The sequence below is a fragment of the Budorcas taxicolor genome, chromosome 19, assembly GCF_023091745.1.
Source record: "Budorcas taxicolor isolate Tak-1 chromosome 19, Takin1.1, whole genome shotgun sequence".
In the NCBI taxonomy this organism is placed as follows: Eukaryota; Metazoa; Chordata; class Mammalia; order Artiodactyla; family Bovidae; genus Budorcas; species Budorcas taxicolor.
In genome coordinates, this window is record NC_068928.1 from 13227142 (window position 1) to 13246812 (window position 19671).

The 19671-nt window shown below is 41.5% G+C and overlaps 1 protein-coding gene across 2 annotated transcripts in view; it reads left to right on the forward strand.

The window, feature by feature from the left end:
* The window catches only part of AATF (apoptosis antagonizing transcription factor), a 112676-nt gene that overhangs the window by 35953 nt on the left and 57052 nt on the right, over positions 1–19671 (forward strand). For both annotated transcript variants that reach the window (XM_052657747.1, XM_052657748.1), the window contains exons 5-8: positions 6659–6773; positions 8429–8636; positions 9161–9325; positions 10962–11045. In XM_052657747.1, coding sequence (XP_052513707.1) covers positions 6659–6773; positions 8429–8636; positions 9161–9325; positions 10962–11045 — 572 coding nt within the window. The remainder of the gene's footprint in view (positions 1–6658; positions 6774–8428; positions 8637–9160; positions 9326–10961; positions 11046–19671) is intronic.

Consider the following 19671-nt stretch of genomic DNA (forward strand, 5'->3'; position numbering starts at 1 on the left):
AGCCCAAACAGTAATACTGACAGAATTCGGAATTATGATACAGTGGAGCCTTCACGTAATTCTTTGTTGAAGAAGTTAGGGCCTAAATGTTAAGGCTTATTGTTATTCCGAGTTGATAATCTCTGCCTTGCTTTAATAATTTTTCCTCATGCCTGGGTAGCCCGCGAGTTGCACAATAATCACTCACACAGCTTTGTAATCAATGCCCAAAGTAATAGGATTCCTCTGGCCACCGGCAATTAATAAATTTGTGTCTTTTTTAAAACACTACCAAGTCGGGCCTGAAATACGACTGACTGGCTCTCCTCATTTGCATATTTATTGCAGTGGAAAAATTCTTACCAGATGATTGATGCCGGGCCTGCCTCTTGAATTCCAAGCAGCACGTTATTATGAAATGAAAAATGCCGGCCATACAGTTGATTAAAGTTGAAGACAGTGGAATCGGTGTTTTTTAAGATTGTGGGAGAATTAAAGGCATATTTTAATAGATGTTGACAAGAAGTGAACTAACAAAAGCAAAGCAAAGGATTTGCTTGAAAAGATTTAATCAAACGTCTTTCTGGGGGGATTAATTGCTGGGGATGACTAGTGCAAGTGGCAGGCTTGTGTGGATTTGAATGAAAAGTATTGTTCTCAGGCCAATACAGCATGTGTCATTTTGACCTATAGTTTAGCTGTAGTTCTAGAGTTACTTTGGAAGAAGTGGGGGGGAAACTGTTCTTGCAATCTGTATCTTCTAGCTTAATGTATATATCCGGGAATAAGAGGAATGTAGGCGTTTATATATACCTGCACATAAATAATTGTATGTTTGCATATTTGCTTTAAAAACAATGGTGTGGATATTTAAAAACTGATAAGGTGAGCTTTATTTTACTTTATACATTTGCTGTCCCCATTGCCCTCCATCTCCTCCCCAGAAGTTTTACTTACTGGTTTATAATCTAATTAACGAACTGTGTGTCCATGTCCAGACTTATTCTCTGCCTCCAGTTTTGTTTATGTTGAACAGCCTAGATGAATCAAGGAAAAAAATAAAGCTGTTAGGTGAAAATGGTTTTTAGATTGGTGACATTTTATATATAGAATGCTTGCGTATGGGCAGCATGTAAATGAATACTTAATGTGGGAATGTATGAATACTAGTTCTGTCTTGGCACTGTAGATCACAGCAAGCAGAGCCCAAGATTTTCGCTGTGTGAAAGATGCCGATTTTGTGATAGTAATATACTTTCTATTTTATAGCATTTAAACATTTGCAGCATACCTTAATATATACAAGCATTTGTTATTTTTTGCCTTAGTTCTGCAAGATAACCAGGCAAAGGATTATCTGCATGGTGTAGATGAGATCATTGAGACTCGAAGAGATTAAATGGGGGGTCCACTCAGTGGAAAATGACTAGTTAGGGATAGTTTCTGTTAAAATCCAGGGCTCCTAACCCTCAGTAAAATACTCTTTCCATTTATTCTTCACTTGGGAAATTGTTTCTAAGGCTGGTGCCCGGGTGCTTAGTTTGAGTCTTGGTAATAAGGTCAGTCATGTGTCCTTCTTAATCTCCTCTTAAGGCAAAGGCCTCTGGAAATGGACCAGGTAGGACAAAATAAACATATATGTCCTTGGCAGTCTCCGTTTGTTTTGTGGCCACGTGCCAGGAGGGAGAGAGAGGAAAGTATATGTGCATCTCTGCTGCTTTTCTTAGCTTTGAACTCTGGCAGGGAAACTAGAGGTGAATTAGAAAGTGTTGATTCCATTCCCTTGATCATTCATAGGGTTGAACAAATGGAATTCAACTTTGTATGAGTGATAGAGTTCTTTGGTTTGGTGCGTTTTTGTCTGGGGCTGGGAAGAACTCACTGTGGAATCTGAGCCTTCAGGAGAGCGTGTTTCCTCACCCTGGTCAATTGTGGCTTTGAGGGGGCCTGCCACGTCCAGCAGAGGATTGCTCATTGTTTCTTCAGGTTTTACATAAAACTTCACTGGAAGGAAATGTGACCGTAATACTGCAAAGAAATGAGAATTGGGTTCTGGCTTCTAAATCTCTTTACAGGAGGCTGTCCATGTATTGACCACTGATGATTTGACGTTGATAAACTTTTTTTTTTTGGTGGGTGGTGGTGGTGGTTAGAAGCACAGAATTGCAGATTTCATCTCTGGTAGGTCTCCTGACACTTTGATGCATGGTGGTGCTATCCCTGAATGGAGCTTAAATACTTCAGGGCTACTTTCTGACTGGGTGAAGGGGTGTATAAAATGACGACGTATGAGAGAGTATTAACAGAAAGGCACACTTTGATTTACTGATATTGGCTCTCTGCCTTCTCGTTGGATTGATATGCTGTCTAATATATCTGCAATGGATTTTTTTAAACTGACTTGAACAAAATAAAAGGGCTTGTATAGCTACTGGAAAGTGGCCCTTAAAAGTAGTAGTCTCTGTGTTGGATGTTTTCACAATTCTCGGTTATGTTACATGTGAGAGTCAAATTATGACTTGCTTGTTGGGGGCAAGCAGCCATAAATGCTGTGGACTGCTTTGCAGCTGCTTCTCTGCATGGTTTTTGATCTCCTGTTTTAGATCATGGACACGTGGTACCTGGAGGAAGTAAGGGACAGGTACATGTTTTTCCTGTTCTTATAATTATTTTTTATTGTGGCAAAAAGATACATAGCATGAAAATTACCATTCTAAGTGTACAGTGCAATAGTGTTAAGTATATTTACATTGTTATACATCCAATCGCCAGAACTTTTTGATTTTGTGAAATTAAAACCCTGTACCCAGTAAACAACAATTCTCCATTTCTCTCTCCCCCCAACCCTTGACATGCACCATTCTCCTCTCTGTTTTTATGAATTAGACTACTCTAGATACCTTGTATAAGTGGGATGATACTGTATTTGTCCTTCTGTGACTGACTTATTTCACTTTGCACAGTATCCTCAAGGCTTATCCATGTTGTGGCATGTGACAGAATTCCCCTCCTTTTTAAGGCTGAATAACATTCTGTTGTTCTTTCAGACTAGGCCCTCTGTGTAGAGATAGACTGGGGAGGTAGAGTTATTTTTACTTCAGCCTTAGGAATTAGTTAAGTATTTCTAAAAATTGTGGTAAAATATATATGGCATAAAATTGACTGTTTTTAACCATTTTAAAGAGTACAGCTCAGTCGCCAGTACATTCACCTTGTCCTGCCACCATCCTCACTACTGCCCATTCCGGAAGCTTTTTCCCCATCCCAAGCTGAAACTTTGTACGCATTGAACGGTGAGCCCCCATCCCCGCCTCTCCCCAGCCACTCTTTCTGGTTTTCGTCTGTGAGTGTGCCTGTAGTTTTACACTCCTCCTATAAGCGTAATCACACAATGTATGTTCGTTTGCAACTGGCTTATTTTGCATAGCCTAATATTTTCAAGATTTAGTCTTGGGAATTTTGAGGACCACTTTGCAGATGCAAAATTGATTTGTGCTTTCACTTTGGAGAACATGGGCTGTCTTAACAAATAGCTGTTTCTAGAAAAGGAGGAAAAACAGTGGTTCATACTTGCATAGAATTGGGATGAGATGAGATTTCTGTTTTCATGGGCTTCCTTACAAGTGTTAGTGTCTCTCCTATTTTCTTAAGTTTCTTGCTATAACATACTTTCAGAACCTTAGCTGTTATGGGCTCTCTGTTTATAATTCTCCGCTGTTTTCATAGGCGCTCACTGACGGTAACATAGTGTTTGTAGTTGCCATTTTTATTCTTTGCTTTCCTCACTATTGTAATTATTTTCCGTACACACACACACACACACACACTTTTGCATTATTCCAGTTACACGCTTACCTCGTGCACGCGTGCTACGTTGCTTCAGTCGTGTCTGATTCTTTGAGGCCCCATGGACTGTAGCTGCCAGGCTCCGCTGTCCATGGGATCCTCTAGGCAAGAAAGCTGGAGTGGGTTGCCATTTCCTCCTCCAGGGAAAGCTTCCTGATCCAGGGATAGAACCGGTATCTCCTGTGTCTCCTGCATTGAAGGCAGATTCTTTACTGGCTGAGCTGTCTGGGAAGTTGCACGCTTAGCACATTTAGACTTTAAAGTAATTCTTGTCTTTGAAATTGTTATGTCTAGGACTTCTCTGGTGATCCAGTGGCTAAGACTCTGTCCTTCCAATGCAGAGGGTGCAGGTTTGATGCCTGCTCAGGGAACTCAGATCATACATGCTGTGTGATGTGACCTAAAAAAGAAAAAATTGTAATGTCTTTATTCTTTTTTTTCTTCTTGCCTACTTCTCATCTATTTATACTTAATCCGTTTCCCCAAAACTATCAGAGGAATAATTCTGTATTATTTTTTCTTCTTGAGAATAATTTTTTATCATTATATTTGGTGGAAAGTTTTGTTAAGATTCAGAGCAACTGGTTGAGAATCTTGGATTGGAACAAAAGGCATTTTGGATTTCTTCAGAGATTGCAGGTCCTCCCAAGTGATATGGATACGTACTGATTATAAAAGGATTAGAATGTGGAATTTATAAATGATAAATGATCAAGGATCTTATGCTACTTATAAACAGGGAAGTTGTATTTATATAGTCTTATATGCAGATTATTGGAGGAATGCAAAGTAGCTGTTAGGTCACTGAGTTCCTTCTGACCAATCCAGGGGGGCTTTCTCAGGTAAGCTCTTAGCCTTACAGTGAAATGGGATGCTACAGCATGATCTGTTTGGAGAACTGGTCTGAGTCATGTGTTGGTGTCCCAGTGATAGAATAGGTTGGGATGCAAAATAGGGAGGAAGTTACTCAGGCTGGACAAAGTAGAAGCAGAAGAGTTAGAATCAAATTTATAAAAATCAGATAAACGGAAGTTTGTGTGAGCTGGTTAGTCTGGAATGTGAAACAGAAATGAATGTGGTGGTGGTGCTGCTGCTGCCGCTTAGTTGCTTCAGTCGTCTCCTACTCTGTGGACCCTGCGAACTGCAGCCCACCAGGCTCCTCTGTCCATGGGATTCTGCAGGCAAGAATACTAGAGTGGGTTGCCATGCCCTCCTCCAGGGGAGCTTCCTGACCCAGGGATCGAACCCGGGTCTCCTGCATTGCAGGCACATTCTTTACCGATGAGCCACGAAATGAATGAATGAAACGAAGCCCAAGAAATGAATGTAGAGTCTGCTAAGTGAGAGTCAGGACGCTTGAAAGATTAAGTTTCCTTAAGGGAAAGAGGGAAGGACTGATAGAAGCACAGCCAGAAACAAATGGACAACTCTTAGTGATAATATGTGTGGAAAACACAGGGTTTAGCCACTGATTGAATATACTGAATACCGGCACCAAAATGTCAGTGATCGCCTATGAAAATTAAACAGAGATGAGAGAAGCAGAGAAAGGAGAAGTATTGGATTGGAAGAAAAGACTTTTGTTTCTGACATGGTGTGTTTGAGGGAGTGATGGAGCATCCAAGTGGAGATTTTCTTAGTTGCTGGAAATGTGAGTTTGATTATAAAGAGATGTCTGGGTGCTATCAAAACATAGCTAATAATTATCAGTGTCTAGTTAGCCCCTTTAGTAGGATTAGTAGGATTATGCTGATAAGGAACGTAAGAGTTCCTTTCTCAGAGAGCCAGTTCTTATTCTGAAAGCTCTTGGTCATAGACGTTACATTTGATCCCGACCAGCTTTATTACGAACACATCTTGTTGGTTGTGAGGAGAACCGGGTGAGAACATGCGCCCGATGAGCAGATTTCCAACAGACGATTCAGTACACTGGACGCCCCAGAGCCTGGGGTTCCACATCTCTGCATCTAGCCAACTTTGAACCAACGATATTTGGAAAGAAAAAAAAAATGTCAGAAAGTTCCAAAAATTTGCAGCACTCTGACAACCATTTCCACAGTGTTTGTATCATATTCATAACAATTGTTGTAGCACTTACATTATACTAGTTGTTATCAGTAATCTAGAGATGATTTGAAGTATGTGTGAGGATATGGGTTATATGCAAATTAGGCCCTTTGATATAAGTAAGGAACTTGAGCATCTGTGGGTTTTTGCTACCCAGGGGGAGAGGCCCTGGAACCAATCTCGTGAGGATACAGAGCGATGACTGTATTGCGAACAGGAAGTCATTAACTTGGGTGTGTGCTCGTGAACAGGAACTTTGCATAAGGGTAAACGCTGAGAGATTGAGTGAATGAGGTGGCAGCTCACACCAGAGGCAGAGAAGATTTCTCAGGGAAGGGAGGTGGTGGTGATAGGAATCCTAGGACTAAGTTGTGCTTCTGGGGGGAAAAGAGAAGGGATTGCTTAAGGAACCAGTTGATAAAGAGATAATCCAAGAGGCAGCCTGTAGAAAGATAACTGAGAGGGCAACGCCGGAGGAAGAAAATGATTGCTTATGATGACAGACAAGGAAGGGTTTTGTCAAACTTAGTAGATTTAAGAACTCAGAATTTATTGCAGATGTTTTAAGTTTCTTACACATGTTTCCTTGCACTGTTATTATTTCCTTTCAGAAATTCTGTATTTCAGAGAGTTCTTAGGCCCGGCCAGTCCTATACACCCACCCCCGCCCCAGCCAGTACTACTCAGGAGGCAGGCGTCAGAGGCATCACCTGCTGTGGGGCACTGTCGGTAATTAACTGTTCCTTTTCTCTGCTTTATTTCCCAGGTCACAAGGCACTTAAAGCACTACTGAGGTCATTGGTGGATCTCCAGGAAGAGTTGCTTTTCCAGTACCCAGACACTAGGTATCTTGTAGATGGGACAAAACCCAAAGCAGAAAGGTAAGGAGGAATGGAACTATGGAATCGCTGTCTGTTCATCTGAATATTTTCCCACTGTTCATGAAGTCAGGTCCTTCCAGAAGATGTCAGACTTCTTAATGTTAGTGAACTATTCAATAGAAAGAGCCGTTCACATTTAATTGGTAGCCAGGATGGCATATGAATTGGGAATTCTCTTTTGGATTTCTGTGTGTAGTTGTGCCTAATTGTGTTTGTGCATGCGTGCATGGTCAGTCGCTAGGTTGTATCCAACTTTTTTGTGACCCCGTGGACTGTAGCCCTCCAGGCTCCCCTGTCCATGGGATTCTCCAGGCAAGAATACTGGCGTGGGTTGCTATTTCCTCCTCCAGGGGATCTTCCCGACCCAAGGATCAACCTGCGTCTCCTGCATTGCAGGTGGATTCTTCACCACTGAGCTACCTGGGAAGCCCAGTTACTTTTGTAAGCTTCTGCAAAAAAACTTGCCTTTGGGGGTAGGGGGCTGCACCTCTCGGCTTGTGGGATCTTAGTTCCTCGACCAGGGATCAAACCCAGGCAGTGAGAGCACTGAGGCCTAACCACTGGACAACCAGGGAATTCCCCAAACTTGCCTTCTTTTTTAGATCTAGTGAAATTATTGGTGAAAGCACATTTTTAGTATGAATGCTTAATTGATGTTTACAAAGCCCTTTGTTGCACGTACGTGGAATTGCCAGTTGCAACCATCGACTTTTTAGTAAGGGAAGAAGCAGTTATTTTGACGTGTGGAAACATTTTGGAAAATAGCAGAATAAACCTTTTTTTCCCCTTCCTGAAATGATCACATTTGATGAAGGGTCACCCCCCTCCTTGACCTCTCCCTCTGGCTGAGCTTGCTGCAAGTGGTACCTGCCTGTTGTTTTCCGTTGCGCTTCTCTTCCGCTCCACTCCTTTCCACTGAGTTAGTTTGAAGGACAGAGGAGAGGAGCTCACATGTAGGAAGCACTTCCTGTGTGTTGGGATCAGCAGTCCACAGAGTGCAGCTGGTTCTAACTGGAGGCTCTGGTACGTTCTCAGGTGGTTGAGGGCATTGCAGTTTAGCATGGGTTCTGTGGCCTATCGCTTTGAGTTTTCTTTACGTTCTGCTCCTCTTCATTTGGTTCAACTAATACTATTCAGCTTTCCCGAACGATTGGTTACAGAGAGACATATTTCCCTTATTGATTTGGGGATTAAGGTCATAAAAGTATGATTATGTGTTTAATTTTTAAAGACCCTCCTATAACAGTATAACAATATAGGCCTGGTTCATGTGCATTTCTGATAATGTTTTTAACAACCTCATTTACTTTTATGGTTTTCTTACCTTTTAAAAATATTTTTGAAACCACCTATTTTTATATTTATTTGAAAAAGTACAGAAGATTTTGTTTGACCGCATGAATGCTCTCTTACAACAAAAAAAGCCATACCCTTTTTTTTAAAAAAAAAAAAAATTAATTTATTTGTTTGGCTGCATAGGATCTTTAGTTGCCACACGTGATATCAAGTTCCCTGACCAGGTGTCAAACCCGGGCCCCTGCTTTGGGAGCACAGTCTCGGCCACTGGGCCACCAGGGAATACTCCTGACTGCACGTGGGACTAGGTTTTACCCAGGTAATGTTTATTTACACTGGACTCTTACTGGGTTTTCCAGTGAAGAAGAGATTGCCAGTGACGATGAAGAGCTCGTAGAGGAGGAGAAGAAGAAGCCACAGAGGAGGGGCCCAGCAAAGAGGAGGCTGGAGATGGAAGAGTACCCCAGCTTCATGGCGAAGCGCTTTGCTGACTTCGCCGTCTACAGGAACCGCACACTCCAGAAGTGGCACGATAAGACCAAGCTGGCTTCTGGAAAACTGGGGAAGGCAAGCGTGGGTGCCTGTGTGTGTGTGAGTGTGAGGCAGGTCGTGGCAACCTGAAGCAGCTGTGAGAAATTGGAGCTACAGCTCTCTTATATGGATGATGCCTTGATGTGGTAGTCATCCGTCATTTCTGTGGAAAAATTTACTGAACTCCTACCACTGAGGTTTATACCATTCAGGCGTGGGTTTTCAACTTTATTAGTGAAGAGTGTTTTAAGTCTAGAAATGGTGGCCTTGTAAGTGTTGGAAAAACAAAATACCTTAAAGAAACGGATTTTACCACAATTAATATTAAAGGAGCAGAAGTTAATCTCTGGGTATAGGAAAGTAATGTAACCTGCTTAAGACTAATTTTTAATTTTTTCCTGAGAACAATCACAGCCATTCACACACTCAGCCTTTAACTGAAAGTCCTTCCTGGAAAGAGGATTGTCTGTGTCTGCTGACACAGAAAGATAGAGAAACCAACGTCGCTGGCTTCTGCAGAGACTTTGTGCGTTATCTGACACTGGTTGATATTGTTGCAGGGTTTTGGTGCCTTTGAACGCTCAATCTTGACTCAGATCGATCATATTCTGATGGACAAAGAAAGATTACTTCGAAGGACACAGACCAAGCGTTCTGTCTACCGAGTTCTTGGCAAACCTGAGCCAGCAGTCCAGCCTGTCCCAGAGAGTTTGCCAGGACAGCCGGTAAGGACTGATGCATGGTGATTATGGGAGCAGTTCCTAAAGGAGGCTAATTAACTGGACGATCTGCTCACCTCCTTGTAGTATTCCTTGGGGTATAAGACATAAACAAAAGAAAGGGGGGGAGTGGGAAAGCACTGCTTTGTTTGAGAAACTGAGATGATTTGGGAGGGGAAAGTTTTTAAAAAATGAAGCCACTGGGGCACAGTTCTTGAGGTGCTAGCCTACTGTGTTACCCATTTGCCTGGCCAAGAAATAAAGCCACTCTTTCTCCTAAACAAAAAATAATAATGAATAAAGCTATTAGTAACTTGTGTATAGCCTTCTCTTAATTTTGAGTTTGATATGAGTCTGGTCATGGAAGCATTTGTAATTCAGTTTTTAAAATTCAGTTTTAAAGCTGCTTCTTTAGAAGCACTAATATTGAGTTGAGTGTGTACTTTAGGCTTTCCTTTGCATGCTTATATGCTCCAGGAAAGGATCCAGAATTGGAATAGGCAGATTCTTCTGTCTGAAGGAAACTCTTTTATTTATAGTAGAATTATATACTTAATATGTATTTCTTAAGTTCAGAAGAATTTTAAATGAAAAGTAAAATTCCCCTAGTCTGAAAATTTCACTCCGTAGGTTTAACCAATGTTCGTAGTTGTAACAAGCTTTTAGGTGTTTTCTACACAGACACAGACAGACACACACACACCCACACACATATATAACACATACGCTTTCATAAAAATACAGTTTTTAGAACTTTGCTGTTGGCCCAGTGGTTGAGACCCCATGCTCCCAATGCAGTGGGCATGGGTTCGATCCCTGGTTGGGGAGCTAAGATCCCACATAGCCTGCACGGCATGGCCAAAACAACAACAACAAAAGTCTATTTTTTTAAACTAAATGGGATGGATATATATATATGTATATAAATATATAAATTATATATAAAATCTTTCATGTTTGGTTCATGTTTGGGAACACATGTAAGAATTAAAGATTTTAAAATTAAAAAAATAAAAAAATAAAAAAAATAAAATAAAATCTTACAGCTTTCTAAATTATTCTAGGTATTTTTCCAGGCTGTTACATAGAGATCTACCTCATTTTTTCTAATGGCTATAGTATCCCATTTTATGGATGTGTACTACAATTTATTTGAACAGTGGATATGTATGTTTTCTCTAGTTTTAGAAACAGTGCTATCAGAAACATTCCTGAGCATTTATATATTTTTGTTTTCATGTGAACATGTGGATACACTTCTAGAAGTGGAAATATTAAAGAGAATATGTATTTTAAATTCTGATAGATGTTGTAAAATTGCCTCAAAAAGGCTGCTGTATTTTCCATTACTGAAGATTGCCTGTTTTAGAGGTGAAAAATGGTGTTTTTTCATCTCAATTTGCATGTATTAGAATGAGATTAAATATATTTTCATATAACCATTGAGCATTTGTGTTTTTTTCTGTCAAGTGCCTATTAATGTTTTGCCCATTTTTCAACGGCATTATTTTTGTTCTTTAATTGTAAGAGCTCTTTATATCTTAAGGAAGATGGTGCTTTTACAGTTCTACACGTTCTTTATAGTCACTGCATTACTTTGGCAACCTCATTGGGATTCACTCTTTCCTTCTCGTGGATGTAGGAGATCCTTCCTGAGGCCCCTGCTAATGCCCACCTGAAGGACTTGGATGAAGAAATCTTTGATGATGATGACTTTTATCACCAGGTATGATTTTTACTCTCTTTTCTTTTGTTATAAATGAGGCATTAACATTTTAAGACACCTGATAGAATTCTGTGACCTAAAGGGTAGCCATCGTACTTCGGAAGGATAGAGTCAGACAGGGTTTCTGAACATGTACTCAGAATCAACTTGCTGTGTAGTTCTAGATGTGTTACTTTGCTTTTATAGTTTTCCTTCTGAAATGAAAATAGCTACAGCTTCTTTGTTAGTTGTTACAGAGTATAAGTTATTATAGAGCAGTTTCAGTGTCTTTGCATCAGATGATTTATTCTCTCTCAGCCACTTTTGATGATGTTCCTGGAGGATTTATTTTTTGTTTGGTTTCTTGTCCTGTTACTAGTAGGTAAGGACATGGAGTTGAAAGGCCAGGATCCCAGAATTCTTGAACTGCACTTCTGCTTCTGTCATACTACATCTCTTCTCTTAAAACGTTCTTGTGTGTGCATGTTCAAATCAGTTAAGTACGTACGGAGGTTGTCTGCTGCTGTTGATTATAATAATAGCGTAGCGCTTTGAAGACAGAAGGAATTGCTAGAGGTTGAAATCTAGTCCAGTTCTCAGTGTCTCCTCGCAGTCATTCCCCCTGCTCTTGCCCTGCCCCTGCCACCTGCTGCTCTTTCTGATGATGGTTGTACTATCAAGGTAGACTAAACATCTGGGCTATTCTAAAGAACTAAAATAATTTCCTCTAATCCTGGGTCTCTTTTATCAGTTATTCATCTTAATGAGACGTGCTGTAGGCTGTCCCCTCTCTAGCTCTGGAGAGTCACGGATGCTGTTCAGTTTTGGTTGAGTCATTATTTGTCACAGTGATCTTTGTTAACTTTTATGGAAGACTTTTCAAATGCTTGTTGGAGGTGTAGCCATAATGACAGTCCTGTGCAATATATGGAAGTACGAAGGAAGGAACATAGGAAAACTATACTGCGAAGAAAGTAGAAAAAGTGATTCTGTATTGAGGAAACCTCTGGTTTTGCCCTAACAAAGAGAGAGATTTTTTTAAATTTATCTTGCTGTTCACTCTGATGTTCCATAAAATTATTGCTGTGTGTCTTAAAAGTAATGATGAGTGGGTAGAGGCAAGAGGATTGGTGTGTGGCCCCAGGTGTTCCCAGTCAGAGGTCTTGATTCTTTTTTCCTTTTTTTCTATTATTATGTCCATTTGTCAAAAGAGTGGGGAACTCTGTTTTGCTCTACAATGTATGAGAGAGTATCCGACATGGGATACTAATGCTGTGTGAGTGTGTGAGATCATGGGAGACAATCCAGAATGTTCCAGTCTTCATTAATTGAAGTGTACATTGTTCGATAGAAAGTGCATCATAAATTAAATAGGCCTAATGAAATAAACTGAAATTACTGGGGGAAGCTGCTTCCACTGGCAATCCTCAGTCTGAAAGATTTTTTTTTTTTTTGGCCTGGAGGTCTGCTTAAAAAGAAATAGCATTACTTGATTGGCCCTTCATCCCAATTAATAATTTTAACTTCGATAAATTCTGATTTCAGTTATGACTAGTCACATCTTCGCTTTTCCCCTTGCTGGTTAATTGGGGTGCTGGGGTTAATCTAAATTAAAACTTAAACTAATAGAGGTCAGCGAGGCAGCTGAAACACCTGAGTGAAACAAATGGGGCTGCCAGGCACAACTTTATCTTGGCTGTTTCCCAAGAGGGAAGTGGCAGCAAATTGGAGTTGTTTCAGCCTTCTGTAAAGGTGAGTGATGGGTGACACTTGTTAATGTACAGCATCTCCGGAAGCATTCCAGATTGCTTTGCTGCCGCACCAACTGCTGCCATCCACGCACAGTCAGTAGGAACTGGACCAGTTGCCAACATCTGGCAGCACAGCAAGGAATGGGTGCAAGGCTTGAAACCCCGCAGATTCTAAATATGGTGCTTAGAAGTGTGCAGGCTTTAATCACTTACCACTCTTTGGCAGCAGGCTACGACAGCTTATCCCAGCCTCGTACATCACAGTCGACATCTGCTGAGCCGCCAGGCAGCTGCACATTCATTTTCTTTTCTTGCCTTTTCTCTTTGCCTCCTATTCCTCTTCTTCTTCGCACTACCCACCCCCCCACTTCCCCTCCCCCTAGTCCCACCCCCTGCCTCCCTTCAGTTTTCCTCCCCCTCCCCCAATATGCTTCTTGGGAGAGATGATCTGTAAAGATTACCGCTTCATTGTGTGCAAGTAATTGTGGTGATGCCAGGCCCTTGACAGACACAACGTAGCACCTGTTCTGCTGACCTGGTTAATTTCTTCTGTTGAGTGGGATTTACCAGAGATTGGAGCTGAAGCCAATTCAATGATAAGGCTAAAGAAAATGGCTGTATGTTTTCTGTCACCTCCCAATTAAATTGGCTTCATAAAGTGCTTTCCTTTATTTGTCAGGGTGGTAAGCCTGAGCTAAGTGTTGCATTCAGAAGTGGTACAATGTATTACAATGGGCCTGTGAGTTTTCATTTGTGTTTTTTGATGCCGTTGGTTGTTTGGAAGAGCTTGGTGGTGAATATAATAACGTTTCGCCTTTTTTTTTTTAACCATACTTGAAGCCAGACTCTTTGGGTCCATGTTTTGTAAGGAAGAGATTATAGCCACATTGAATTTTAATGTTTCATTGTAAGGGTTTAAAGGCTTACTTGGTTAAGTCATGTGTCTCGAGGCTGTGTAAATGCCCTCACCACTGAGAATGGTGTTCAGGGTCAGAACGCGCAACACAGACACACTCACTCTCTTTGTTTCATAATGGGCCTTAAATTACTACAACTTAAAAAATATGTCTGTGTTATTTAATAAAGGTACATGCGAGTGTGTATGTGTGTGTATAAGCAAATACATATGGAGTATGTGTGGAGAGGACTGGAGAGTATCAGATACTGTAATGGTACTTTTTTTGAGCTGAAAAGAACCTCACAATAATGAGTCCCTGAGACATTAAGTAACTTCCTGAAAGTCACATACTAGTACTTGATCCAAGATTTTTTAGGCCAAGCCCTGTTCTTCCCATACCTTTGTTTCTTAAATATTTCATTTGTGAGCCACAGGAAGACTTCACTATAGTATTATGCTTTTCATTTTGTAAATAACTGAGCTTCATTTTCTCAGAACCAGAAGAAACATTATGTTGTGTTAGAAAGTAATTTTTTTTTCCCTTTGAAGGCAAATGATTTATTGAACTCCTGGTTTCTTAACAATTCTAATGAAAAAAATTAACCTTCTAGTTGTGTTCCTGATTTGTTTGGAGTTGCTGAAAGCCCAGAATGTACCTATTGGTGACCATTTTAGGAGGGAAACTGTTCACAGGCTTCAAACATTGCTGAGTTCTCACTTGCTGGTGGGATCAGCTCGCATCTGGCTCAGTTGTTGTTAGAGTTCATCCCTAGAGATTATTTCATAAAATATGAAAGTTACAAATGACCATGAAGGAAGAGCCATGTTTTCAGTGTCTATTGTTCATTTTCATGATCCCGTTTGCAACTTTTTTTTTTTGACATTAAGTGCTTTTAAGGTATGTTGTCTATTTTGCCATTTAAAGTTGATTTTTGACTCGATAGGCCTGAGTTCTCAAAGAGCGGAGGAAGGACTAATGTTTACTGAACACTAGTAACGTGCCAGCTCCTGGACTGATTAGACAGGTACTTGATTCATGTCTTCATTTCATCCTCCCGAGATCTCCAGGTTGAGCTGTGACTGCACTTAGCAATAAGCTATAAAGTGACTGTAAAGTGACTGGGTGTTTTTAAAGCATTAAAAAGAATTTTTTTTTTAATTAATTATTGCTGCCCACAGGCTTTCTCTAGTTGCAGTGAGCGGGAGCTGCTCTCCAGTTGTGGCGTGTGGACTCCTCGCGGTGGCTCCTGGCACGGAGCACAGGCTCTGCGTGTGCAGGCTTCAGCTGCAGCGTGTGGCCTCTGGAGCGCGGGCTCAATGGCGGTGGCGCCCCGGCCAGTGACTGGGTTTGTTCTTTTCATAGCCGAGACCTCAGACTAGTTTCTTGTCACCTCGTGAAGTATTTTGCTCTGAAAGGACTAATTGAACTTAGATAGTGACAGGTCGATACCTGGATTTCTGAGGGTTCATTAGGATTTTGTATGTTGCTTCTAACTCCGTTTAGTTTTGATCTGGTTTGTCCTGTCACTTTGAATTTAACCAAGAGCATCTGGAGAAAGGCGTAATAGGTTCTGTTCTTTTGGTGACCACTTTGATGGGTTAAATTTCTCCTTTTATCTGCCATCAGAACATGTCTATAGCTGACCCTGCCACATGCTGGACATTTGTGTCTAAGACATTTGATAATGTCATAAACAAGTAATTACTAATTCGGTGAACTATTAAAAGTCGATAATGTTAAGAAATAGAGAAGAGGCAAGCTTTCTGACAGGGTCGTTTACTTTAGTTAAATTGGTGAGTGATTAATATGGACGGCTGATAGGGTGGCTTTAATTGTATGCATTTAGATCATAGTGTGAATAAGGGATGTGTAAGGCCATTCCTGGGAGAAGGCAATGGCACCCCACTCCAGTACTCCTGCCTAGAAAATCCCATGGACAGAGGAGCCTGGTAGGCTGCAGTCCATGGGGTCGATGAGGGTCAGACACGACTGAGCGACTTCACTTTCACTTTTCACTTTCATGAATTGGAGAAGGAAATGGCAACCCAGTCCAGAATTCTTGCCTGGTGGATCCCAGGGACGGGAGAGCCTAGTGGGCTGCCGTCTGTGGGGTCACACAGAGTCGGACACGACTGAAGTGACTTAGCAGCAGTAGCAAGGCCATTCCTACGGTTAACGGCCATACAGCGTTCTTGTTGGCATGTGTCTTTCCAGTGATTCGGTTGATGGCTGAGAATATGCTTTAAAGTTTGATTTGAACCTACTCCTTTTAATTTGTTGCTGGAAAACAGATCTGTTCTGTTCAGAGCAGTATTTCATTTTTAGTTTGACTTTGAGATGTTGCTGCTATTGGAGATGTGGATAGTGTTTCTTAAAAGTTTGATAAAATTTATTATATGTATATCTTCTTGGTGACTTTAAAGAGGATGTATATAGGAAGTGCATAATTTTGAAAACTGAAATTATGGTTGAAGTTAGAGCAGAGAGTTAATCAGTTAGGTTTCTTAAGATGTAATAAAGGAGTTAAAAAAAAAACCCAAACAAATATCAGTGTCTAATTAAACCCCAGTTTTAATAATTACAAGATTATGTTTTGAATCTATGCAAGAATTTTATTTGAGATACATTCTAGTTTTTTTGTTGCCATTGTTTGTCTGTCAGTGTTTAGTCCCAAAGATAGTGTCAATATCGACATTTGATATCCAGCGTGGGCTTGCTATTATGGAGCCTGCACACACAAAAGCCACATTTTAAATGCAAGGTCGAGCAATTTCATCAAACAGCAGCGTCAAGGGAAGGCACACACGACTGGCCCTCGTTTCTTTCAGTTCTCTTGCTTTAAAAAAACACCGGAGCATGACTTTGGTTCTACTGCTTCGTGTAGACAAAGGTAAAACCTGAGAACAAAGCCTAAAACAGGCTCCACTTGATGGAGCCAGCTAGGAAAGAAAGAAGAATTGGCCTCAAACCATCGAAGAAACTTTTCACATGCAGGTGGTCCCGTAGTAGTTTACTAGGCAAATATGTGGCCAAAATTGCCTTTTCTATACTAATATAATGTTAAACCCAGTGTCAGTTAGACACAGGGTTCCAGCAGTGTTTGAGTAGACTCCAGTGAAGAGTTTGGCACTTTAGAAAAGGGGCCACTACCTGTTCACCAAACTGGGCCTGGTATCGTCTTGTTTTTAAATTATATTCAGTGTATGTGGCTCCTTAAAGCTTTACTTTAAAAGTAAATTACAGGGACAGTGACTTAGCATAAAAGGGGGAGTTAAAAAACAGCTTCAAAAATTATGTGTATTGTAGATCTAGCATAGAACCTACTGCTCTGAAGTTAGATAGTGTCTCTGAAAATTGTCCATTCCAAACTGTCTTTATACTAGAGCCTAGGGGACTCGGGTGGGATCGTCTCATCTTTAGACACTGAAATCCAGGTGCTGTTGGTCCACGTTTGATTTTCTTATTTAGTTATTTATTTACGTATGGCTGCCCTGGGTCTTGGTTGTGGTTGGTGGGCTTCTCATTGCAGTGGCTTCTCTAGTTCTGGGGCCACGGGATCTAGGTGCGGGGGCTTTAGTAGTTGCAGCATGCAGGCTCAGTAGTTGTGGCGCATGGGTTTAGTTGCTCTGAGGCATGTGGGATCTTCCCCGACCAGGGATTGAACCTGTGTCCCTTGAACTGGCAGGCAGATTCTTGACCACCAGCGAAGTCCCTGACTTTCTAGCATATTATGCTGCCTTTTGACCTGACACACTTAAAAGTCCATTTGAGTGTTTTCAGATTCGTAACTGTTTAGGAAACTGAAGATCCAGTGTGTGTGTTCACACTGTGACAGTTCAGATGAGTCACTTTCATGCGGTTATGCGCTTCATTCACTAATTGCTATACCAGATGCTAGTTTTACAATGACTAAGAAGACAAACCCCTGCCTGAGGAATTGTGTCATCTAATGAGAGCAGAAGTGAAAGTCACTCAGTCATATCTGACTCTTTACAACCGCATGGACTGTAGCCCGCCAGGTTCCTCTGCAGGCAAGAAAACAAGAGTGGGTAGCCATTCCCTTTTCCAGGGGATCTTCCCAACCCAGGGGTCGAACCTGGGTCTCCTGCATTGCAGGTGGATTCTGTAAGGTCTGAGCCACCAGGGGGAGTCCTAACAAGAGCAAAGTTCTCAATTTTGTAGTCATATAGCTCCTCTTTCAGAGTATGACTTTAATAAAATTTAAATGAAGAAAATAAATGGTGCACGAGAGCAATCAGGTCCTTGATATGAAAACATTCATATAGCTAAGACTGAGCTCCCAATGCAGGGGGCCTGGGTTCGATCCCTGGTCAGAGAACTAGATCCTACGTGCCGAACTAAGAGTTCACATTCCGCAACTAAAAATCCTTCATGCCACTGCTAAGACCTGGCACAGCCAAATAAATAAATAATGATTAAACAAAACCAAACCATGTAGTTCCATATAGTGCTTTCTTATCACAAATGTGCCTCACATACTTGTTGGCACACAGGTTTTTCTCTCAACAGACTCCTAATTCCTTAAGTCATGTCTCAGTAACTTGTAAAAGACCCTGAGACATGCTGTTAGATTTTCCAAGAATTTAGTGATTTTTAGAAGCCAGTATTGCAAATCTGATATCCACTGAAACTTATTTCAGGTTAGAGGAGCCTTCAGGGAGATACTGCTTTGGGAAAGATCCCTGATCTTCCCCTTGCTTACAGCAAGTAATAAAAACCTTCCTACTCCTGGCCGGAGGCGGAGGGGAGAGCATTCAGGTTGGTGATAGGTATTTAAATGTTCATTTTGCCGTAGCCTACCTCTGTGTTTTTAAAAAAATGTTCTGTAATAAAAAGTTGAGAAGTAAAGTCTTTCAGATTTCTTTCTTCCTTCCATTAATTGATTCAGCAAATATGTGAGTATCAACTATGTATTTATCGAGTAACTGTTGTTTTAGGCTGTGCTATCTGATGCGGTAGCCACTGGCCACATGTAGCTAGCTATTTAAATTTCAGTTGTAGCTAATTAATTAAAATAAAGTTGAAAATTCAGCCTGTCAGTCATGCTAGTCACGTATCAAGAACTGTAGCCACATGTGCTAGGGGCTGTTGTACTGGACAATGCAAATATCAAACATTTACATCATCACAGAGGCTTCCCAGGTGGCTCAGTGGTAAAGAATCCCCCTGCCAAGACAAGAGACTTGGGTTCAATTCCCGGGTCAGAAAGTGCCCCAGGAGAAGGAAATGCCAACCCACTCTAGTATTCTTGCCTGGGAAATCCCTTTGGGCAGAGGATCCTGGCAGGCCGCAGTCCATGGGGTCACAGAGAGTCAGACAGGACTGAGCTCACGCACACACATCATCACAGAAAGGTCTGCTGGAGCTCTGTGAGGGGCCGGGACAAAGCAAAAGCCTGCCCTCTCTCTCAGAAACAGGATGACACTGCAGTGGAAAACAGTAAAACTGGGTATGGATGAAGGGGCCTAGGACAGGGATGGGATGGCTCCTGTTTTCAGGTAGGATGGTCAGGAGATTCAGTGATACTTGAGCACACCAGACCATGAGGGCAGTGCACACCAGACCATGAAAGTTTTGGGGGGCGGGGAATGGCGAGTGCAAAGGCTCCAAGGCCCTGCTGCAGCTAGCGTATTCTAGGAAATAGGGAGGCCTGTACCCCCGGGGTGGGGTAGGTAAGAAAGAGTGGGATAGGAGAGCCATAAGTCAGAGCCGTAATGGGAGGCCAGGTCCTGAAGGAGCTTGTAGGCCACCCTAAGGCTTTGGCTTTCACTAGGAAGCCACTGGAGAGTTTTGAACAGAGGAGTCACATGGTTGGACTAATATTTTTGAAGCATCACTCTGATGTGTTGAGAGTAAATTCTAAGGAGGCAGGGTGGCAAACAGGAAACCGGAGGCTCTCATGATAGTCCAGGCAAGAGGTGGAGGTAGCTGGGACTGAGATGTTTTAGAGGGAGTGCTGACAAGTGGCTGGACTCT